The sequence below is a fragment of the Calonectris borealis genome, chromosome 3 (assembly GCF_964195595.1).
Source record: "Calonectris borealis chromosome 3, bCalBor7.hap1.2, whole genome shotgun sequence".
In the NCBI taxonomy this organism is placed as follows: domain Eukaryota; kingdom Metazoa; phylum Chordata; class Aves; order Procellariiformes; family Procellariidae; genus Calonectris; species Calonectris borealis.
Window position 1 is genome coordinate 42,605,606 of NC_134314.1, and position 25,692 is coordinate 42,631,297.

The 25,692-nt window shown below is 35.5% G+C and overlaps 1 protein-coding gene across 12 annotated transcripts in view; it reads right to left on the bottom strand.

Annotated features, from left to right (window-relative positions):
- The window catches only part of MAP3K7 (mitogen-activated protein kinase kinase kinase 7), a 48,363-nt gene that overhangs the window by 16,562 nt on the left and 6,109 nt on the right, over positions 1-25,692 (bottom strand). For 4 of the 12 annotated variants that reach the window (XM_075145505.1, XM_075145494.1, XM_075145493.1 and 1 more), the window contains exons 2-12: positions 20,511-20,621; positions 19,166-19,231; positions 18,196-18,241; positions 17,389-17,527; positions 16,131-16,255; positions 12,451-12,579; positions 10,065-10,195; positions 9,578-9,659; positions 8,219-8,370; positions 7,412-7,571; positions 4,760-4,840 (exon numbers count right to left, since the gene is read on the bottom strand). In XM_075145505.1, coding sequence (XP_075001606.1) covers positions 4,760-4,840; positions 7,412-7,571; positions 8,219-8,370; positions 9,578-9,659; positions 10,065-10,195; positions 12,451-12,579; positions 16,131-16,255; positions 17,389-17,527; positions 18,196-18,241; positions 19,166-19,231; positions 20,511-20,621 — 1,222 coding nt within the window. The other 8 variants (XM_075145496.1, XM_075145495.1, XM_075145497.1 and 5 more) reach the window with 7 other exon arrangements.

Consider the following 25,692-nt stretch of genomic DNA (forward strand, 5'->3'; position numbering starts at 1 on the left):
CACTGTTATAAAATTAGCTCAGCTGAAACAGGCTTGCAAAAATATCTGAAATTCTCATTTCAGATTAGCAACATTTGTGAATTTAAAGAACCCGGCACATGTGTTGCTGAAATATTAGAACATGGCTGCCAAAATGTTAAAATAATCAGGGTGGGGTGCAAGAAAGAAAAGAAAATGCCTCGGGGGGAGAAAGAGGGGCCAAAACTACTGTGTTGTAATAAGTGAACACCTTTAAATGAAATATCTTCAAGTTAGTAGCATGAGGGAAGAGCAAGCTCTAATAGGCAATGCCATTTTAATTAGTGTAACTACTGCAGACATCTGGCAAATAGCTTAGACAAAGCAGAAACAGACTACGAATCAAGAAATACTTATTGCTCCAGATTCAAGACAAATTTAAATTGAAAAATATACAACATATAATCTTTATTTGAAATGATCACTGCTACCTCTCTATCCTTTCCTCTCACAGTTTTGATCTTGTTCTTACCTCTATGTCCACTTAAAACTAATTTTTTGTCATTATAAAAAGTAAGAGATTTGTAAATGCAACAGAAGTTAATATACAGTAGCTTGATGCACTATGTCAAGATTTCAGTGGTTTACAGGATTTTAAGATTAAAAATCAAACATCACAAACATACCTCCTGGCCTCAAAAAAACCATTTCACACACTGTTGTTTATTTTTTAAAATGAAATACTTCCATTGTGTGCTGCCCCACATACTGCAGCAAAAACAAATTCTACAACTTATTAAGGCTTTTGATCACCCCCCCCGCCCTGCCAAATATCCAGACCAGCTATGAACTCTTCTCCCTGCCCTTTAGCAGATACTTGCGTCTCCTTTTACACTTTCTTATTTGCGCACAGTAATCTCTCTTCCTTACACACCTACAAGACCCAAACCTCTCTCACAGTGCAGGATGATGAGTGAATGTAACAGTGCTAGAAGACATTTTAAAGAAGTTAAAACATTGATCTGAATTCCAGAACAATGAAGTGATCTGGAGAGACAAGGGTGGGATTTCTGGCTTATATTGATTTTAAAAGTAGATGGAAAAATTACAGACCTAAAGCACCTATAATTCGTACCCACTTTCTAAAGACACTCAACAAAACGTGTCTACCCTGAGTAATCATTTATGCAGTGTCAATGCTATAAAAATCTTAACGCTGTGGCACAGTTTCAGATGACAAAATTACAAAGCCAAATGCATGCATGCTATATGCATGAGATGTCTAATGTTGCCAGTGAAGAAAAGGCTGTACTTGAAGGTATATTTGCTAGATGCTGTTTGACTAGTTTTTATTGAAAAAGTGTTCTGATTATTTTTCTTGATCATATTACGAACTATACTTAGATTTTTTTTTTCTTTAAACATGTAGCTAAGTAAGCCTTTTGTACTTACTAGGGTTTTTATTTTTCATATATATATATATAAAAAAATAAAATGTTGGTGCTTATTATCTATACTATATATTATATAGTGTATATATATATAAAAAAAAAATATCGATACTTCACTTGGCTATCTGGTTGCAGGATACCACCACTGAAAACTCATTTTCCAATTTGTTACACAAAAAAGAATTAGTTGATCCATTTTTCAGTTTCTAAGTTTTGTAAGCTAGTAACACAAAATAGCATCTTAAATGAAAGAAATTTCTGTTCACCCTTATTTAAACCTATTTAGAAAGAAGAGCAAATATATATTAAAAACCTCCACTTCTGCCAACATTTTATCTTCAACCGATAAAAACTTGCATTTTACGACCTCGGCAGCATAATCAGTTCATGGATGAAAAGCAGCTGAGGCAACACATTACGAAAACCCCCAATGATAGCAGATGTAGTACTCATACTTCTAAAATAGCCCTGCCCCAAAGCAGCTGACTCACGGTAACATGCCTGCCTGGTGCCTCCCCTCTGCGGGAAGCAGCTGCTTCACCCTGTGCTCAGCAGAACTTCAGGCAGCAGCACGGACTGGGTCAGCGCTCGCACTGCCCCGAGGATGGAGACGGGCTGCTCACCCCGCCGACGGACATGCCCAGGGAGGTTCAGAGGAGCTGGGTATGTGGCAGAAGTGCTAAGGAACGTGATGGGGTGGGGTCGAGATGGAGGTGCCAGTTTGGGGGTCTGGGAAGTATAACTAGAAGGGGAAAAGCGTGTTAAGAGACCAGGACAGAAAGCCTTGTGCTGAGAGAGTAAGGAAAGGAAAGAGGTGAGAAATAGGCCATGTTATATTGTCTTTAAAAGAATAACCGAGCAAGGTACTTTTGAATGATTGCTTTAAGTATACAGATAAATATAATTAGTTTACTGGACAGATGATCACAGCCCTGTCATATAATGATTAATCTCTTTTATTCATGGCCTTGGGATTCTAACTGGAAAGCTGTTCTCACAATCAGAAAACTTTTAATATACAGCCCAGACTTATTTGCAGACAATTTACATCTTTTTTCCGTAGTGCCAATACTGTCTTTTAGCTTAAGTAGTTCTCTGTTTCTAGTCTTTAGCTGCAGATTCATCTATAGAAAATAATTATTCATTTCTCAGCTTTCATTTTGTGGGCTAAAAAAGCCATGCTTTCAGATTCTTCTTTATAGTCTCCATACCATCCTACCAGCTCTTCTTGCTATTATTTCAGAGAGCATGTATGTTTCTTTTATATGTCTGCCCAGCTATGTTGAATTCCTGATTAAACCTCAACAAGGGCCTGTAAATAGTGTTAGAGCTTCCTTATCTTTCCTGGAAATGAACCCTAAGGTTTCAGAGTTTTTCACAACTGCATTACATTAGTGGCTTATACTACCTGGGATTAATCTGCATGCATCTGCTATGGTCCTGAGTATGACCCACAGGGCATGACCCTGGATTTTACTCTATTTCTTTTTTTTACCTGGGATTAATCTGCATGCATCTGCTATGGTCCTGAGTATGACCCACAGGGCATGACCCTGGATTTTACCCTATTTCTTTTTTTTTTTCTCTCCAGTCACAACAAAATTCACCCTATGTGATACTCTAATCCTCCTCTTTATGAATAGTCACTTCTGATAAAGCATTAACAGTGAGTATCATTATCGCTTATTTAAAACTTAAATACCCTAAGAGTAAATTTTGAGAAAATTCATTAATATGCTTGCTCCAATCCTATACCTTCTTTCATTTCTACAGGTTGCTATTTCTCTCCTATCTATTCCAAATTCACTGTTAAGATTAACTGAAATAGTCCAGGTGAAGAATATCTAATTGACTTCCTCTGCCTAAATAAGTAAAACCAATAGACTGATACAATCTATTTTGTGAAAACAACATGGCATTCTATTTCACTAACTTTTTAATTATTCTCTAAAAGTTTCCAGGTTTCTTGGAAGCCTCGGTGCTCTTACATGCAGACAGCGTGCACAGACAAGAGACACTCAGTTAGCTTCTAGAGCTTATTTACCAGGCTCTCCTCATGTGTTGACACTGCAAAACTTGACAGATCTCTTCACTTTTTCTTTCCTTGCTCTCTCAGGATTTCATTTATGTTATGGCAGGCCAGGACCATGTGAAAATTACAGTGGAAAGCTACACTAGTAAACTTTCTTGACAGTTTGTTAGCCTCAATGCCAAATAGGTTTTCTTTTCATGGCTAGTTGTCCTGGTTTTGGCTATTGTTCTTTGGAACCTACTTTTTGACATTCTGTGTTTTTATATGTAAACTTCAATAAAGTTATTCGAAAGAAACTTTTGTACAAAATCATCTTTTGCATTCGACTTGAAAATACCAAACAATGTCAAGATTTACAAGGAAACTTCCTCAGATAACACAAATTTAGAGTAGGGGGTCCACAGTTTTTAATGGATCTCTAGATTAGCAGTAGGTACTATTATTTGCATCTCCTGCCTCTGACAAATCATTTAGAAGTGACTTGCATACCGCTAATGGTATACCTATCACAGTTTGGGATTGATTATACTTATTTTTAGGCTTTGAGAAATATAAAATGAAAGAAAGAAATTCACTTTGATTGCAAAAAAAGGAATGGGAAAGGCAAACGATATGCTGTTAACTAAATATAGACTTGGGATAGATGACAATTATTCATTGAAGTCCCAACTGAAATTATCAGCTATGGTGCCTGATTATAGTGATTTTCCTCCTGTCAGAAGCCTCTCCTAATAATTTTAGTTTGCATTAACTTAAACACAACAGAAATACCTCATGCAGACACATTTTAGTTCTAGAAAAGTGTAGTCAAATATGAGAATTACATAGATTAAGTGTTAATTTTTTTTAATCCCAAGCATCACGTGGATTTTAAGTTCTGTATGTAATGTATTTAAGTTTTTTGTTCTATTAATAATTGATTAGATTAAAAATGGGTGCTCAAACACAACAAAGATCAGGCCAAGATAATTACCTAGACAGGAATTTCTCCTCTTAAGTCCATTTCCACCAAATGAGGTATTGTAATAGAAGACTGCATATATAGTTTTGCTCTATAAGACAACTCTTAACATCAAGATCATAAAGGAAAAAATCCTTTATCAATAAAAGTAAATTCAAACTAGAAGATCGAATCCTTTACTAATAAAAGTAAGTTTGTACTAAAATATCATCCTCCTCTTTACAGAAGCATCATGAAAAAATTATTGGGATAATTTCTAGTTCTGTCCTAGAGTAACTGGAGCAAGAAGTATTTTTAGCAGTCTGATCATTATTCCGGCATCTTAACCAATTGACCCGTTCACCTGGTCTGCGATACCTGGTATGATGATCTCAGGGACATCCAGAATGTTGCCAAATGAAGCAGTTTTACGATGGCCTCGTTTAGGCTTGGAATAGGCTGAAAAAATACACATATACAATACACATGCAAAACACTAAAATGGCAATAGCAAAATTATTAAATTCCTAATATTGCATTTTTCATAAACTTGGTTAAAACTATAGTTCATGCAAAAATGTGTCATGCAGAATAAACTGCATTGCCTTCCACTCATGCTTACACATAGTAAAGCAACTGTTAAAAAGCAAAAATAGCAGAACTAGCCGTCATTACAACACCGTGTAATTAGTTATAGTTAGCAACACAAAAGTCAAACACAGAAAGCAGCATGGCAACAAGAAAGGAAAAGCCAAATGTAATTATCCAAATTAAATTATTCCAGATCACCTGTATATTCAGAATAAATTCTTGATTGCCTGAACTTAGATAACATTTTCGCTTTAGTGTTGGGTACAAACTATTTTATAACAAGATTAATAGTTGGGTACTTCTGTTTCTTTAAATCACCTCCTTTTAAAGGAAATCTCATCTGTCTCTGAAAAAATGCTTACTCTCATTACATTTGACAATCATTCTGCCTTCCATTACTTTGTCTTATTAGTGAAGATTTTTTGTTTTGTAAACTGGGTATCACTGTCAACCTTTTCATTTTTGAATGATGTTCGAGAAACATTATATACTTCGGAATAAAATCTAATTATACATTTTTTATTTTTATTTTACTGCTTGTGTAGTTTAAGATAAATAGTTCCCATTTAGGGAAAAGTCTGAATACATCTCCCAAAGGTAGAACATGGCAGCATATCCATCTCAATAATTAATAGTGATGTGCATTATGTGATTTACTCTTACACTTAATCTAGCGATAGATGGAACAAGAAGATTAAATAATTCTTGACCTGATTTACTCTTAACAACAGCCCAATTCTCACCCAGACATACAATTTCTTTCAGGTTCACAGCATATTATTTCTGTCACACAGTTAACAAGATTAAAAAACAAAGCAAAACCAATACAGTGCTGTTTCAGCTCTTTTTGAAAGAGTTACGGTCAGATGGGTTTGACCTCATTTCTAGTAGTCCACTACTGCCTGAAGTGACTTCTTAAAAAAAAAATAACTACTATGTTCAACATATACTTTTGTTTCAAGAAAAAGAAACCCTACAGTCATAACAACAACAAAAAAATCTTAGAATATTCTGAAATAATAATTACTATTCAGAGCAATGTACTTAAGGAAGACAAACCAGGAAAATTAAAAACTCACACAAAGGAGGGCCAGGTTATCTCCACTAATGTAAAAAACTTACATTGACTTTAGAGTGTCAGTGACCAAAGTGAGTCCTGACTTATTTTGAAATAAAACCAGCATGTTATTATTATCAGGTAAGTACACAGCTGCCTTCTGTGTTAGGAAACCTTTAGAGATACTCAGGGTGAGATGTGCTACACAATCATCCAGTCAAAGACTGACAATACAAAAAGACAAATCTTGGAATAAGGCTTTAAAATAAGAACATAAAAGTAAAAAGTGTTTAGGGCAAGATAAATATTATTTCATGAGTAACTTCAGTATTTAGTAAAACAAGATCCTGGAGTAATCGTAATACAATGAAGAACAAAAATGAAATAGTCATGGTGCACAAGAAAGCCAGAATATGATGCATATTTCCTTATTAATTACAGCTACTTGATTACCCTAATTTTCAGATTGGTAGAAAAATACTAGAATAGCTAAACAACCCTGGACTAACCAAAGTAATTTTGTCTGATTATTTAAATCTATGGTTATACACCATAACAAAAAAAAGTTTCACATATGAAACTTAAAACCTGAAGTTTGCATAGATTAACAAACAATATCTTTGATGAAGAAAAGAGACAAGAAAGTGTTTGCCAAGTATACACATTTTTATTAATTCGCTCTTCTAAGAAGAATAAAGATTGCTTTCACCATAAAATTATGTATTTATACTTACACCATAAATTCCAATTCACTCAAGGATTCAATGTTTAGACACAACAGTTTTTACCCGAAGCAAACCTGGCAAAACACCTGTAGCTTTTTTTTTTTTTAAAATAAAAGATACCAATGCTTTATTAATCTGATGAATAAAATCTAACTATGTTTCTCTTTCTGAAATCTGTCAAAGTGGATTCTAAAACCTATTTGGGAACATGCTGAACTTTAAACCCACCTCTTAATTTCAAAATATTATAGGAATAACCTTGAAGGAAATGTTATTTTAGAAATAATTATGCTAGCAGAGATGGAATAATGTTATTTCAAATGCAAAGGAGAAAGTTGGGCATTTGGAATAGGACTGATATTTAGAAGTAATGATTTTTTTAAAAAGATAAAAGTCTAATTCAACAAAAGTAATCTCTTCCGCAACCTTAAAAGTACCCAATTAAAATACTCTACCTCGTTGAGTGTACAACTGTGAATGAAGCCATTTTCCCCCACATTTAATAAAGGACAATAAAGACTACATGAAAAGTTAAAAGTATTTTCATACGGCTAATGGTATTAACCTTCTGTAAGGCTATGCATGTTTTACATCTTCCTTCCTCCTTTCCTTCCTTCCAATTCCTTAGTCTATCCCCCAAACATCCTTTAATTTTACCTGTGATGGAAGCTATTCTTGCTTCTATTTCAGACATGTCAGCACTCATCCTTTTGGCTTCTCCTGAAACAAGGGCTGACTGTGGTCGTGCGCGAACATCTGACAAGCTCTCCACACTGCTCCCACGAGATGGGGGTAAACTCAAACGGCCAGGATCACCCTGTTTCAACAGTCACATTTTTAAAAAGAAAAAAAAACGTTGCAGAAGCCCCTCCATGATATGCACATTATGTAGGTTAAAATATATTTCTATAATGTGCATTTTAACAGTGACAAGATTTAAAATTTACAATTCAATAAATGGTAATAATTTAGCTATTATTGGCATACAAGAACCAAATATCTGTAACTTTCAAAAGAATCTAACTTTAGGCAGATAAAAATTGAGTAGAATTAGGCCAATATTGTCACAAGAGAATCTCTGTATTTTTTCGTCCTACTTGAAATAAAACATAGCATTTCCAAAATTCACATAAATGTTTAATCCTTGAATGTCATACTAATATTTTGGTTCTAAGTTAAGGCAGCAATTTTCAAATATAATTTTTTTTTAACCTAATGAATCCCTTTAAATAAAATGAACTACTTTTTTATTTCATTGGAGATCTTATCAAAGCCTTCCGGTTTACCTTTTTGGAATCATTCATTATTTTTCCATCCCCTTTCGTGTTCTTTTCCTGTAACTAACTGGCTCCAATTCTGTACTATTTTTGAAAGAAGACACTAGCGTTTCGTAGCAGTTACAACACTTCTGTCCATCTTTGTCCATTTTGTTGTTATGGTTCAAAATTGCATGCGTTGGCTTACCGGCTGCTTGGCTGTATTTTTCATTTGCTGCGCCAATTTTGACTCTAAACGTTTAATAGTGTCATTGGTAGAAGCTCCTTGGAAGTCACTTGGTTCCATGTTAGCATCACTCTTGTTACTTGTGTTTGTAGAAGTGATGTCCATGAATGAACCTAGAAATCAGTAACAAGGAAAAACATTTGAGAATTTTCATTAAAAATACTAAAGTGCATCTCTTCACTTGAGCATTCTCAGAAGCCTAACTTTGCTTTAAAGCAACACTTTTGAAAACTTTTAATGAAAGGCAAGCTGCAAGATCCATTAATGTGAAAAGTAAAAGGAGGGAAAAAGACAGAATACACGAGTAAGTACTATGATGACATTCTGAAGTCAATCTTTAGCTTGCTCTGAAATTGTTAGGGTAGATGCTACATTAACAACACAACCAGCAACCTCATTCACAATTAATGGCAAAGTCCATCATTAACCATAGAGAAGCACAAACACCTGAAAAATAACAGACAATATACATTCACAGTTTAAAGTGATAAATCATATCTTAAAATCATGTGCTGAGGGGTAGAGAACAGCTAGTAAAGTCAGTACAATGCTACAGCTGAAAAGATTTTGTAACATACAGGTCACTAAGTTGCAAAGTAGCCAAGGAAACTTTATCCAAAAAACAGCAATTTGTTTGGAGACAGAAAACAAGTCAACCAAGCAGTGGAAGGTGAAGACATCTAAGGTTAAAAACAACTGAACTGGGAAAACTGTACTCTAAAACATGAGAAGACCGAATGATCCTTATTTTCTATTATTAAAGGATTTCTCTGAGGGCAAGACTACCTGAAAGCCTAGCCCACATTTTGTTCTTCCTTGCACTTAATTTAAATTACTGCATTTACTGCATCTTAACATAAAACAACTGCACGTTTAAATTGTAGAGATTGTAACTGAGAGCAGGTGCAGCTTTCAAGAAACAGTCAAAAATTTAAAAATGCCAACTCCTAGACATTACACACGAGTGAAGGAGTGTCAATTGCTAGCAACCTTCATGGGGAAAGAAGGAGGAGACCTTAAAAGCTGTCTCCGAATGTCCAGATTTATTATATGCTTGTTCTCCATTAAAGGTACACCTTTAATGTAGGTAACTTATGTAAGGTACCTTAAAGGTACGCTCTCAGCAAAACCATTTGGCTGAGAACACCAAATATGATGTGGTATGAGGTCTTAACAAAAAAATAGATTTCTGCCAATGCTTAAGATTTTGGAAAGGTTACTTTTCCCAATTTGAGCTCAAAATCAATATGAGAATGTGCTTTATAATCCGTCTGCATCATTTCATGTTGCTGTTCTTTTCTCTTATTTATACAAGAGTACCTGTACTAGTGGCAGAGTTGCTTTGGCCTTCATCTGAATACTGGCAAGGATACTGCAGAGGTTCATCAGCTCCTGGAAAGTACTGTGAAAAAACAGCAATGATTCGATAAAAAAAGTAATTAACAATTGTTTAAAAATTATTTAAGTAGTACCTCATAAAATAACTTCTAAATATAAATTATATCTTATGTTTATAATAATTTATTTAGAAGAGAAATAAATGCAATTCTTTTTAGTAATACATTAAAATACATCTATGACTATTTTTATTAATTTCCCCAAATCTGTTATGAGTTATTCCACAAGGAGAGGAATGATTCCCTTCTCTACTGTAATAATTTGACAATTTTTATCAAAAAGAGAGAGAAGGAGGGAGAAAACATGCAAGCCCGCCTTTAGAGTGTGATAAAAGGCATACCTTTTATAATTCAATTTCCCAACTTAAAAGGTTAAGGAATGATTAAGATACTAAAATAAATTTTTATACCCGCATCAAATGTGTCATTATTTTGACAATTTCCTCCATGGATGGCCGTTGTGAGGGATCCTTGGACCAGCAACGGGTCATTAAACTCTCAATTGGTTTTGGTAAGTTTTTGATCAGTGGTGGCCGAGTACCTATAATTGAGATTAGAAAAACCCCTTAATTTGTTAAACAGACTATAAGACAATTGACTGTGACTAATCTCTCTCCGGTATTGTGCTAAATAAATACAGGAAAACATATAGTTAATTGCAGTCTGAAAGAACTGGCCTATACTTAATTTTCTCTCTTACAAACAAAAACTGACAAAAAAAAAAGTTCCTTTGCACTACATACAAGTTACAATTACATACAAATAAGTAGAAAGAAAATTAAAATTTTCCTTCAGTAGTGGTTTGAATAAATTCACTGACTGACCAAATACAACATATTACAATGGCTAATGAATATGTTACCAGTTGCTGAAGAATAAAGCTCTAGACCAAACTAGCAAGCAAGTAGTATCAGTCTTTGGTTCCTAATGCTGTACTCACAAGAAACAAACAAAACAAAACAAAACAAAACAAAACAAAACAAAACAAAACAAAACAAAACAAAACAAAACCAAAACAAAACCAAAACAAAACAAAACCAAAACAAAACAAAACCAAAACAAAACCAAACCAAACCAAACCAAACCAAAACAAAACCACAAAAAAGGAAAAAAGTATTTTTGAGGGCTGATTTTGCTCTTAACTTCCCAAAAAATTATTAAGCACTGGAAGTACCAATTTTGGGTGACTTTTTCATGGCCTATACATATTTTCAATTACATATTTTACTTCAACTGTTGTATAACTATTCAGCTCTTTTTTGGTTCAAGTTTCTACTCTTTTTACTATTTCAACAATGAGTACAATTAATGGCATCCAGTTGTGTTTAATACATGAGATGCAGTGACATTTTGCATAGACAGCAGCAAGTATTTAAAAATGTATTAACAGAAAGAAAGAGTGCCACAATGAGATGAAGCACACTAACACTTCTTTCTTCAGAAGGAAAAAAAGTGGGGGGGCAGGGGGAAAGAAAGAAAAAGAAAAAAAGAGAGAGAAGTTTTTAAAGCAAAAGTAGGGACAGATAGGGAATTTATCTTCCCCTAAAGGATACTCCTGCACCTTACCAAGGCTTTCTGATTTTTGACTATTACATTTACGCTTACTTTTACAGTTAATGCTTTTATGCAAGGCACTCATCACTCCTAATCTCAACGACTCGTGTCCTTGAAAAACTGAAATGGAGAATCTCTTTCTTCATCCAAAAATGCCATTTACAAACATCTATCTTTGTGCATTATTATGACTATAATGCTTATCCATCCTAACACTGTCTGCCCCTTTCTCTTCTTCATTGACTAGGATGCCTGTGCTCACCTTAAGCTTCTATCATTTAGTACTGAAGCAATGACACTCAGGCAGAGTACCGGCCTTCATTGCTTGTTCGTTAATTACATCTTCCAAACAAGTTCGTGCTTTCTTTGATGTTGTCTTTCACAAATGGCAGAAACTCTTTGCAGACATTCACAGAACTACTTCACTATCATTACTTTATTCTTCTTAAAACTCTGCTTTGCCATGGTACCTAAAAACACACTGTTAAAAAAGTTACACCACTAGCATGAAGATACTACAGGCTATTATTCTGACCAATGTTGTACCACTGCTTTCTTTTGTCCATTTGAATCCAACTACTGTCTCCTGTTTATATTCTAAGCTCCTGAGAATCTGTTCTGTATAATACCTAGCACAGTAAAGTCCTGCTCCATGACTGCAGGTACCTAGATATTAAGGTAAAACAATTCAAACAGCAGAACAAAAAGGAAAAAAAAAAAAAAAACCAACAACACAAAAAAACCCAACAGATGAAAAACAAAGTAACACTTTTAATGCCTAATGGTCCTGCAGGAGTTTGACAGTTTCTAGCATTTCTGAAGACAGGTAAAGTTACTTACACATTTACTATAGATGCCCAATAAAAAAAAAAAAAGACAAACAACTTGGCTAATAAAATCATCATTCATCCAGACAGAGAGGTTGTGGGGTTTTTTGTAGCACATGATTCAGATCACTTTTAAAAGAGAGTGTCGTAACAAAACGAACATGGCTCTTTTCCTTTGTTCATACGCTACTTACATGTAGCAGGAAATGCAAGCACTGTAGCAGCCCAGTAACACAAAACCCACACTGACACAAAAGTGGCAGTCTCTAACTATTAAGTCTTTATGACAAAAATGCATATTTAATGAAGTATAAAACGGAAAAACTAGTCATTTAAAACTGTACAGTTAAGAGTGTTCAGCAAATTTATAGGTCAAATACACAACTTCAAATGCAATAAAGTATTTTCAACTCACCGTTGTGAACTGCCCACATTATGCGGAAAGCTGGACCACCAATCTCATCAAAAGGTTTCCTACGGGTGATTACCTCCCAGAGAATAATACCCCAACTGAAAACGTCACATTTTTCACTGTAATTGCTACCTGGAAGAAAGCCATCAATACAATTTGTTTCTTTTCTATATAACACATTAAAAAGAAGTACAGTTTGAGCTGATAAATAGCTCTATATGCTTCCTTTCACTTCACATTTGTTTTTCTGAGAAAAAAACAGTTTTCTAAAGCTGGCTGATTCACGCTAACTTAAGTCTGAAATCATTTGACAGTAAGATCGTTAAGAATGCCTCTCTCTGGAAATCAATCCTTTTCACTTGGAGTCATCCTGAAATGATAGAATGCGTCAGTTTTCTTATATAATATAAAACACAATTTATTAAGTTTCAAAGATCTCTTGCATTCAGGATTTAACTGACTATGCTTGCTTCCTCTGAATAATATTCTTCAACTCACTTCTTTCATGTTAGTCACAATATGCCAGCCAATAACATCTCTGGCATATCCGTTGCTCTTTATTAATCACAGGTCTTTAGCAGAACTAGTAAGTTACCATATGAACAAGTCAGCAGATTCCTCAATTCCTCACCATATTATTTCCACTCTGTTTATTATTCTTACTCTTTTTGTCATGTCATTACTTAATTAAAGTTCTTTGACCATAAGTTCAATATTTCTAAGACTCCTGTTAAAGGTGCAGAAGACACGTCGGTGATACAGAATAATGAATAAGAATGTTCAGAAACCGCAAAGGAAGAACGTATGCTCTGTTACCGTAACTCTTGCAAATACTAAAAAGAAATGTGAATGGCTAATGACATGATAATAAATGCATGAATTTAAATGATAGAGATTTGCTCATCTGTCTTCAAACAAGGATCAAAATTGGCATAGAGTGGCCGATTTGCTCATCTGTCTTCAAACAAGGATCAAAATTGGCATAGAGTGGCCAAGAGATTTTTTTGTTAATACGTAATAAGACAGCATCATTGAGACAAATCATTTCATAAACAGTGGAACTAAAGAAGCCTAGTTTCATGTGGATACCCATCATACAGCATGCAGTTGCAACAGGCTCGACTCTACCTATGAGCCATCTTTCTCTGCCCCCATACCTCTGACAAACTGTGCAAGGAAAGCAGCATGTTCTCATGCCAGTTCCTCCAGACCAGCCATTTTGCAAGGCAGACAGGAGAGACACGCTGCAGCATGAACCACAAGTCCTCTCTCTAAGTGATGGCATGAATTTGGACTTCTCCCAGCTACTGATTTTATTAAACTCTTTAAGAACTTGGCATCTCCAAAACTCTTTACACCTGTATCAAAGTAGCTGAATATGGCTAACAAGTTCAAGAGTTACTGAAGGGGAATAGCAAAGTCAGTTTTATCAGTCAGCCTTTTTTCAAAGGTGCTGGGAAAAAAGGTATCTGTTAACAATGGCAGATTGCTAAGGGAAGCAAAACAGTCCCTCTTCTCTATGCAGCCACAGCACTTCGTGGAACAGCCTTGACAGGGAAGTAGTGTTATTCTCCTCTTGAGCAAGGAAATTCTATTTTGTGGCTGAGAAGTCTTGGACTAATTCTGAAAACGGAGAGTCCAAAAGAAGTGAGAGAGTATTCTGTATTGTTTCATTATGTAACAGACCAAGGTAGGATAACAGATAGACACAATCATTCCTCGATTTATCCGATTATCCCAAAGCAATTTTAAAATAATTTCTTCTAAAGGGAGTTCTGAGATTAGAGCACTTGCTCTCTTTCACTTTATCCTCATCTAAATGATATTGTTTTAATCTAGATTGTTTGATCTGTACAAGGCTTTAGGTGCCCTAATATTTAAAATGGGGGGAAAAGTCTTAATATTAGGGCAATCACTTCAATGAGCACTCTGCCATCAAAACAGAGACTTCTTGCACCTTTGTGGTCCTCATCTAAAAACGTTAGTACTAGAACAGTACTAAAATAATATTAGAATTTATTCCATTGTTGAATTCTGATGCAGTAGCATAAGCAAACAAACTTTTAACAATTTTGACATTTGACATAATTTTAGTAGCTTAATGACTCTTTCAAGAGTAACTTGATATGCTGCATCATAGAAGCTACTAGATTCATTTCTCTCCTTGATACTTGTATAAAGATTTGTGTCATTATCAGTAAATGCTTTCAGATAAAAGTACATAAAACCAACCGTAAACTGAAGGCTTTTGCTGCTGTCCAACAACAAATTTGCAATACAAGATTTCTTTGTTCTGCCTTACTGAACACAGGAGGAATTAGGCTATGCACTGTAAATCCATACTACAATATACTTATTTCAAAATCTGATTTAGATCAAGATTTTTCACTCAAAAAAATCTAGTTTTAACACGGATTGTACAATTGATTATTTCTAAGAGAAAAAATTCTCTCTTATTTATACAATTTCATTTAATAGTAAACAGATGTTAAGAAAAGAAGCATTCCTAGCTAGAGTTAAAGAAATAGAGTAGGTGCCTCAATATAAAGTGACATAATGGAAAATTTTTAGGCACCAGAATGAAACAGATCATCCTTGGGTGGGTCCTTTAAGCAATACGCGGGAGAAAAGGGTACCTTCCAAACAAAAGCTCCAAAGGTGGTGTTCAGGAGGAAACACTTCCTAAAAACGTATATGGACATATATAATTTGCTGCTTCTCTCTGGAATAAGGACAGCAAAAGAAAAGAAGCCCCTTGGATCCAGAATCTGGGAAACCACTGCTGCACATAGGCACTTGCCAAATATATCAAAACGAGGACACTTGCCTCCTAAAGCAGGAAGATGACTTCTCCACACCACTCTGCTAATCCCAGTGATAATTTAAGTACTGATTGGCTAAAAGGTGTTTAATTTGCAATCTAATATTGACTGGATTATTTCTCTGATAATCATGCAGCAATTATACCTATCTAATTATCAAGTGTCATCAGTCTTCCCCAGCTACACTCCAAGAAATAGCTTGTTTTCCTACTTAACTAAATTAACTGTTAATAACAAGTTCCTCAGCATGTAGGAAAGAGGAAGTACATCAAATCTCTAGATTACATAAAAAGCAGACAAAGATGGAGTTACAAGAAAGCGGGGGAATGAAAATGGAGGCAATTATGTTCAATTTAGAGACACTAACAGGGAAATTCTAAAGATAAAAGCTGATCAGAATAGGGAGTGAAAGTAATGACAGTGTATTTAAATGTCAGAAGAGTCTGAAATGACTTAAGAATCTCGAAAACAGCACAATCCTGGGGAAATAGCCCTCTGATTGTGTTCTACTTGCTTATAAAATAAGAAACAGCAGCTGTCTAAAGGTACTTCTTATGTAAATCTCAGCAATGACACAAGTAAGGGTTCCACATTTTCATGTAATTAACTAATACTAATATGATAGAGTCAATTCAGTGCTGCTCTTTGAAACTCTGCATAATTATTTGGCAATATACAATCATACAGATTTTTAAATAAATGTTAGACTTCTGCCAAGACTCTTTCAGCTGTTACCTCAAATTTCAGTACACTGATTGAAAAAAATTAAGATTACATGATGCTCTTTTTCCTATATCAAATTCATTCACAGTTGCATCCCTAGAAAGAACACATAATATTGACACTGTAAATTATTGTTACCTTCAAAAACTTCAGGTGCCATCCAAGCAGCACTTCCCTTATTGTTGGTCATGTGTGTTTGAATATCACAGGCTGTACCAAAATCACAGATTTTTAGAACTGTCCCCCCAGCTACCAAGAGCAAACTGTCAAAGAACAAAAAAAACAAATTAAAATTGTAGGATGAAATAGTCTGGTAATAAACCACTGATTTTTTTATCCCAACAACTATCATTCTAATAGAGTGGAATATCTAAGGCTTTGCTTCTCAGTGCTTTAGTTTTATAATTTAAAAAATAATTAAGGTCACTTGTGCCTAATCTGAACATATGAAATATTTTAAAATAATCAAATATATATTGTAATTTATTAATATTTCTACATGCTAGATTTTAAATATCTTTAGCCATAGTAAACCACTAAGCATATATTGACAAAATTAGTCTTTCAGATGCCAGAGGCTGAAAAACAAGTGCTGTAACAATTTTACCAAAAGAACGATCAAGACTCCCATTAATGTCAGTCAACGTAGCTATTTATTTAAATGAAAGCACTTGAAATTACATGTTAACAGCTCTCTAAATCAAAACTGGAGATACAAGAAAGAATTCAAGATTTAAAGTGGGGCTTCATGTTATAATTTTATCTGGTAATAACTGCAGGCTACCTCCGAAAGGGGGTGATCCTGCTGATCCCCAAATCTCTGTTTCCACCTAATCTGTTGAGCCAGATCTGAAACTGTAAAATAAGTCAGATCAACAAACTGACTGGGCAGAAAACCATTCATTTTTGTTTCAGGAAAGTGATGGGGGATTCTGGCAGGGGTTGTCGAACAGGCAGAACGAGAGGATAGAGGAGGATGGCCACGGGGGGAAAGAGCTCTAATATATCAGATTAAATATGATGTTAAAACCAAACAAACAAACAACCCCGCCCCGCCAACGTTCTCTTACTGAACACCACAACCCTTTGTAAAACTGGGCCATTTTAAATGCCTCTGATTAGAAGGCCTATCCCTATCAAAATCCTCTTCCATAATGCAGGGCAGGAGCAGGATATTTTTCTAGTTTAACAGAAAGTAACCGAGTACAGTATATGTCCTGTACCATGCACATCATTCTGTAACTGAAGTTTCAAATGCACAGCTTTCATTTAGAATATAGTATATCCAATAAAGTTAGTATCAATTAAAGGTATTTCTTTCAAATGCAATGAAATTATTATAAATTATCTTGAATTCCAATTGTAAGAAAATACGAAACATGAGCCATAAACCTACTTTGGTGGTTTCAGGTCTCTGTGGATTAGAGCCTTTGGTTTCATACTGTGGAGGTACGCCACTCCTTGGGAACACTGTAAACACCAACTCATGGCATGTGCAGCAGTATAATGAGGCAGAGGTTCAGCACCATGCAGCACTGCAAAACAAAGGCACAAACTAAAAAGAACTTTATTGCATATTACAACAGATACAATGGAGTTAACAACATACCAGTCAGAAAGCTCTATGGAATCTAAGTAATTATCAATGCCTCATCACTGCAACTGAAAATATTCTGCAGACTGTTAAAATAATGGAAATGTCACAGTATTTTCCATTTTTTGTATGTTTTTCATAATTTTTGATCTTAAAATTCAATATGAAAGGTGTTGCTTGTTCTCAGCCATCCCTGGTAAAGTCTATATTAAACAAATGCTCAGGGAATTTACAAGTTAAGGAAGAACCTTTTCAGATGTTCCACTGGAAAACCTTAAATGACTTGTATAAAATATAACAAACTGGTATCAAGAAATAAACCAGTGGACTGAAAAGTGGTTTTTAAAAGCACACTCCTTTCTCCTTAAAATTATTTTAAGACTTTCAAAAAACCACAAAATGATTGGGGTTGGAAGGGAACTCTGGAAGTCCACCAAGCAGGGTCAAGCAGGCCACCTAGAGCCAGTTGCCCAGGACTGTGTCCAAGTGGCTTCTCAGTATCTCCAAGGATAGAAACATATGTATGAAACAACTTTATATTTTAGTTCATGTTTGCCCTAACACTAGCACTTCAGCTCCAGGAAGACACTATGTTGAAATGATACTCACCATTGTACAGAGAACCTCCTTCAGCATACTCCATAACAAGACACACCTTTGGGGGGGAGGGGACAAAAAATAGGGATGTTTTAAATGTAGGGGCGGAAAACAGCTTTTGTAAACTGAAAGGAAAGTTCTTTGAATAGAACTGCAACATCTCCATACCTAAGCTAATGGAAAATTTATGTACGAGCTAAAAAGTCAGTTTGAATGGTACGTATTTACGTATAAGAAACAGAAATCAGTTCTTAAGTTCTTAAGTACTTAAGTTCCCACTGTAAGTTAAGAAAGAAGAGAATGCCCCCCCCCCGCAAATCTTGAAAAGCAAATGCTATCTTCAAACTGCAAGTCATTTGCCTTTACTTTTTTTTTTAGTAGCTTACAAAAAAATTTAAACATCACGTCAAAAGAATTTCACTAGTACTAAGGAAAAAGGGATGCAGCATTATTTTAACCAATTAAATAGCCCATACTAAAATTAGCTAAGGATATATCTGTCTGTCACAGTACTCGCTTTTCGGCTTTAAGAGTTTGTGGGACTGTTTGCAGCTGTGGCAGAAAGCAAGCAAATCCTGAAAACTGCATATACGAGAATAGGAACTGACTGACATGCTATGAATCATGTATTGCTAATGTATTGTCTTTTTCCTATTGCTGATTTGCAATTAATAGGACTGTAGAAATAAATGACACTACGTATGTAATACACCAGATGCTGTTCTGACTAATTGAAATATAATTGGTGTTTAGAAACAGCATTTGGAGTTTTCTTGAAAGAATTTATTTCTCATAGCAGGGGAAAGAAAAAACCTGAAAATATCAACGAACCTACATATCTGTGTATTTCCTTATTATGGCTAAAACATACAAAATATATATAAAATATACATTTTTGTATATAAAATACACATTTTGTGCATTGATGCTTGCATATGTTAAGCTAGTCACCTTTTGTCATACTGACAAAGCTATAACTTACTGGGTTTAGACAGGCTCCATATAACTTGACAATATTTGGGTGGTTTACTCGTGACAGTTGTCGAAGCTGCAATACAAATCACACTTCATTTCAAACCATGGGGAAAAAAGGCTAATGCTTTATTTTCACATCTATAATTCATACACCAGAACAGCAATTACAGTTTTATGTATCTGCATAACCCTAGATGGTGATTTTAGGAATTACAACACTGATATACCTGTTTGCATTTTAATTTATGTAATTAGGTTTGTGTTTAACTAGAACTGCATTTAAAAGAAATTTTAAAGAAATTAAATTTAAAGAAAGTATTTTTTTCATAGTGTAGTAAAATCACTCCAGTCATAAACACTGGGCAACTATGACCTCTATAGGTCATATTATTTTTTCTGTATACTTCAGCAGTTCTAAAAAACCAGAATGGAGTATCACAACTGATGCTTGCACTTTGTAGGGTTTCCTGAATCCCAGTAATTACCAAAGTATTTCTGGTTTTATCTTCTCAGATCTCTTTAGAACACAAAAATGCTAAGAGACTGGTCAGATCTACTCACTATTAAATTAGACTCAGATTAACTTCCCATGGTAATGAATGACATATAAATATTTACACAGAGAGGTCTACTACAAATATGGTTCCTTTAACCCTTCAGTGTGTTACATTTTTAGTTCCAAAATTAAGAGATTTGTTCTTAACATATTTTGTATATCTTGAACATGCTAGATTCTTACTGTCTAAATACTAAGCAGCACGTCACAATATATCTCATTTAAATTACATGGCTAACTTTGGATTCTAGAAAATGTTATGTATCTTGGGAAGTTTATTGGTATATCTGAACTACTCAGATCTTTCTGAAGAAGTAGACATTGAACGGGAAGAGTGAGTTACATGTATTAATAAACTTATATGTAAGAAAAAAATAACAAAATGATTAGAACTGCTGAAAAAACTAAGAAACCGTTTCAAGTATGGGCCTGATTGTATGAAGAACCTGTGCTGTAGCCCCTGGAGGTGTTCATCAGCTCCAGGATTTTGGTAGGTATTTCAGCTGCACCCTGACTCCACACCGGGACACAATCCAGGAACTGGTGTTTCCCCGACCTGCGTGCCCTCCTCTCTCTCCCCTTGCCTTCCAGTTTTCATGCAAAGCGAACTAAAGGAGCTGTGACGTGCTCTGACAAGTGTCCTGTTCTGCATGACAAGGGGTTCAGGCCTGTACTCGGTACCACAGGCTGCATTTACCTTGTAATACAGACATAGCTTTTAGTAAACTAATTACAGCCATGAATTTAAGAAAACAAGCTCTACCAAACCCCACTTTTTCCAGCAAACTTACTGTACCTCTACAATAAAGGCTTTTCTTTCAGATTCACTTTCTATTTGTTTAATGGCTACATCTTTAGCTCGCCATTTTGCCTTGCAGACCACACCAAAGGCTCCTCTTCCAACAACCTAGAACAAGATAATATGAAACACTTGAGTTAAAACTTGAAATGGTTTCATTTGCTGTGCTGGACTTCACAAACAGAAAAGAAATTTACCTTAGAGAACTGAAGACGCACAGAAGCGTGTTTTGCAGCAGCAATTTAATATTATGCTGTTATAGCATAACTGGAGCTTAGCTAAGATTCCTCCAGAGATCATTTACAGAAGAAACAGGAAAACACACACACAAAACATTTTATTATTAACATGCAGAAACAGTATTTCAGAAAAACCATGATCTTAATTATTTCGAACAAGATCTGTTCGAAGAAAATTAGGGGAATGACGGCAAATTTATTGTTATAGATTTGACCAGTGAAATTATATTTATCTGCTGTATTCACTTACGCTTGCTAGTAATAGGAATTCAAAATTCTGAAATTTAAATGCTTATGCAAACAATTGCACAGGACTATGCTGAAGTCTGGATGAGGTGTTCAATGTGCTCAAAATTATCCTTCCATTTTCTTATAGATGCCTCAACAGTGTAAGAACAGTAAATTCTCCTGAGAGTCCTCCAAATAAGCACAGTGTCTGTATAAACTATGCTTTCTCTATTTTTGTTGATATCTGCTTTCTAGTTTATTTGGAATTAACATTGCCTAAAAATATACAAAACCAGACAAGAGTCATAACTCTTCACTGTAACTTCACAGAAACAGCTTCTGCATACTACATTATTCAAGAATCCTTTAACGTTTGCTGTGAAGAAGCTCTAACACCCCCACTATTTGGAGTAGTTCTTTGAAACCAAGAACAAAAATGAAAGCAGGACAGAGAGAAATGTCCTTTTTCTCTGAGGTCACTTTCAGTTACTGGTGAATTATAAACTGCCGTAAATTGAAATTTCGCTTCTTTTAATTGTGTTCTTCAGGGGAAAAATGGCAACACACAGAAATAACAACAAAAACATGCATATGCAATGTAAAGTTGAAACTAGAGTGTCACCAAAACAGTGACTCTAGCTGCTACAGGAAAGCACAGACAAGCAAGTTGTTACGTGTATGCCCAAAACAAAGGCAGAGAGAAGAGGAGTAAGAAATGGAAGGTACACAAAGGCACAGAAGTGTAAGAGCTCTTATGATAAGGGATAAGAGCTCCTCCAACTCCAAAAAATGCAAGGCAGGGCAGATGAGAAGGATGGGGGCGGAAGGGGGAAGAAATGGACCAGGGGCTAGGTGGGCTGGTCTGGGATTCTGTATTTGGCCCTAGCAGCCTTTCTTCGCCATTGGTTTTAACAGCATTTTGTGCTCGTGTTCCTAGTCCTTGATTTCAAGTAATATTGTATGTATCCTGAGGAACAAAGCAGACACTTCTAATGAAATAAACACTTTTTCGGGAGGTGAGCAAGAAAAGAAGGGAAAGGAAGGGGAGTAGGGAGAGGGTGGAGTGGAAGCATTTACAAATGTGATTACCATAGCAGTTTATTATGGCAAAATTTAATTTTACTGTCTTCCTTAAATGGATAATGCACACACATGAGTATTATTTTAGATGCAAAAACACACTTCCCAAAATTACAAAGCTCTTCACTAGAAAGTCATAGTTATTTATGACTTTATCCAATAAAAAAAGGGGAAAGATTCAGGGTGTGTGTGTGTAGGAATATTCAAAATTAAAATATAGAGATGCAAGATAATTAAAGGACCCACAAAAGGTTCAAACATAATATTGCATCCATATTATAATCAGTACACCAATTCTTATGAGTTCACTAGTGAATTCATTCCTTAACAGGATGGTATCTTAAAAGAAAAGTGTGATTTGTAGATCAGTGAATAACCACACATTCCCAATGCTGAAACAATGCAAACTGCCTGCTGCCTGAATGCTCATCCTTTGAGGAAATAATATTTAATAATTTTACCTCTTTTTTTGTGATGCCCCCCGATACAGTAATAATCAGGAACGTAAATTAAGAGCGCTGACCCAGAGAAGGCAACTTGGTAGCCAGGAATGTACAAGCACCAGACTGTACTTGTCAAGGCTCCACGTCACAGCAAACTATCATGTATGTAAACCATGCTTGGGTTAGGTTCTTGCTACATGCTTTCCTAATAAATAAATAAATAGTGAAGCTGATTTCCCCTGAGATAAGGCTGCAGGTGCATAGCTCAAGACCTGCTAAACTTTCACGCTGAGTATGAGAAAGTCTGCAAACAAGGGCCCAATTTGAAGAGGGAAAAAATATAAATTAAAAAAAAAAAAAATCAAGATTTTGCATTAAGACAGATGAGAAAAGGGGAAGTATGCTCAATATTTTTGTAAGGTTACATACGGATATGAGAGACGGCTGCCCAGGAATGGTGATCAATGGTTATTTTCCTCCTCTGGTTTCCTTAATACACACAAAGAAGTATTTTTCTCTTTTACATTACAGCACGTGCTTAGCCTTCCAGGACCTCCTTGCTTCTCACCCTCCACAACAGTGGTTCACAGACTGAGTCTACCACAAGATATCCACAGCAGATCCACAGAACGTGCCCCATTCTGCCCCATGTAAAAAGGGATTGATTGTAACCTCCTCCCCCAGCTACAGCATAGTGCCTTGACTCTTCCCTTGATATAACACACACCAACTATTTTCTTACAGTCCACAACTGAGACTGGAAACACCAACCCATATGAATGATAGTCAAGCAGCCTATGAAAATAGTGCATATAAACAATTTGGAAACAATGAGTCCTAAACAGAACACCTAAAAGTCCCAAATAGTCTCCCCTGGTATTTCCTCTTCTCCCTCAGACCACGTTTCGAGTAAAATTGCCCAATTTCTTGGGGTTGGCAGGCCCCCCACCTTCTTCTGCTGGCACAAGAGAGTTGTCCATTACAACCCCTCTACCCACCTCGCACAGTGCATGACCAGGCCTACAGTTTAAGAAAAATCTCATCAGTCTGTGTGTTGTGCTGTAAGTCTGCATCTCACAGAAGTGCTGATTTACTGAGCACATGGAAATCATCCACTGTGCAAGCACACGTAACGCAGATAGCAGCCTGCTCACACCTGAGAAGTACTAAGGACAGACAGTTAACGAGAGGAGCATGCCACAGAGCAACCCAGGCAGGATGAACTGCAATTCAAGGTCCGCTGCTCCCCTACGGTATAGAGGAACCCAAACTGGTCAAGTAACTGGGAAGAACTCTTCCCTCCACTTAGGGAAAAGGAGGTGTGCATATAATGATTTCTTCTAGCTGGATACAATTGGCCCTATGGCACAAGGCTGAGTGAGGCTCCTTTCAGAAGGCTCCTTTTCTAAATGTACCTTTTCTCACACTCTTTCACAGTTTTTGACTTTGGCTCTGTTACATTTAATTCAGTGACATGGAAAAAAAATTGCTATTTGAAAACAGTGCATATTCGTCAGTTAAAAGATTGATCTCAGATACATCTGATAACATTTAATGAAGCAATTTGAATTTTTTTTTTTTTTTTTACTTAGCCTGAATCATTTACAACTGTTTGTGACAGATCAGGCTTACTTTTTTTGGCTAGTCTTTCCTTGCTGAAAAGACTTGTATATGTCCATATGTACAAATATATGTATTACGGATACAATTTTAATATTATGACTATGTAATATATACTACCTATATTTTTACATATTAAATATATTTATTTTTCACATATATATAAAAATAAAATTACAGGTATAACAAAAAAAAACAAGCCCAAGTATCTCTTGCATTTGATTCCACATGGTCAAATTCAGCCCATAAGCCAATACAACTGCATACTGTTCCCCTGAAAAGAAATCCATGACTATTTGCAAGTTTAGCAATAAGTTTACCAAGAACTGGTACACGTATTTCCAGTTCACATACTAGAGAAACCATTATTTTTCAATTTTGCCGTATTTTTAAATAACATTTCTATTCAATGAAGAAGCTAAGATAAATGAGTGTACCACCCAATGTGATGTAAGAATCAGATGCACTTTACGAAGTCCTGCTGATGACTGGGGGGGAAAGGAGAGAAGAAAAAAAAAAAAAAACAAAAAACCAGTGTCATGCACCAACAGGAAGAGCTTACCAGGCAATCTAGATCTTAATTACGTAACAGAAGGCTGTGAGAGACCATCAGATATATAAATTTCATGGTTGATGAGAAGAGTTTGATAAATGACTATGCAGTCAAGGTTTCATAACAATTTATCAGTGACTTGGTGCCTGCCTAGGCAGAGGATTGAACTTGAGAAGAGGACACGAATGCACTGAATATTTACCTAGGATACAGGGAAAACAGAGAAGAGCCAATCCTCCATTAAAGCAGCTCAGCCTCTTGGACAGCATACGAAAGGAGCAACAGTCAGAAGCAATGACGGATCTGATACAAACTTGAAGTTTACCATATGTGAAAGCCCAGTATGTCTTTCCTGCTTAATCTGGAAAAAGTATCTTACTCATTGTAAAAACATTCTTCATAATCGACAGAATGGAGCTTGTGGTGGATTCCACTTACATTTAATTTTCTTCCTTTAAGCTTTCACTGAACTTATTCTTTAAAGGAGTAAGTCTTAGAATTTGTCAGAACAGTTGAAACACTACGTAGTTTCCTTCAACACCGTGTGCTGGAACTAAGTAACTTAATAGCACAGGAGGGAGGCGCTGCCTGAACTTTAGTTTCTTCATGCTCATTCCTTCTTGTCCCCTGCTGTTGGTGCCACACCATATGTTTGGGCAGTAGTGCATATTCTGAATTATATGAAGCACAGTTAATGGAATTATTGACACAACAAATCAATAAACAGAAGTTGATCTGTAGCACTGTGTATGTTTGGAAAATGATCTAAAAATAAACACATTCTTTTGGTAAAAGATTTTATCCCTCTAAATATCTTCTAGGAGAAAAAACAGAAAATAAAGGGCAGATGACATGTTTAGAAATAGAACACTAGTGCTTCTACTTTTCCACAGAATAGAATTAAGTTTGTCAAGAACCACTCGGTTAATACATGACACAGACACATTTTAAACTGGCAGAAATGCTTAAAGAGCTTTAAAGAGTATATACAAATGTATTCCTCTCCCTATAAAATT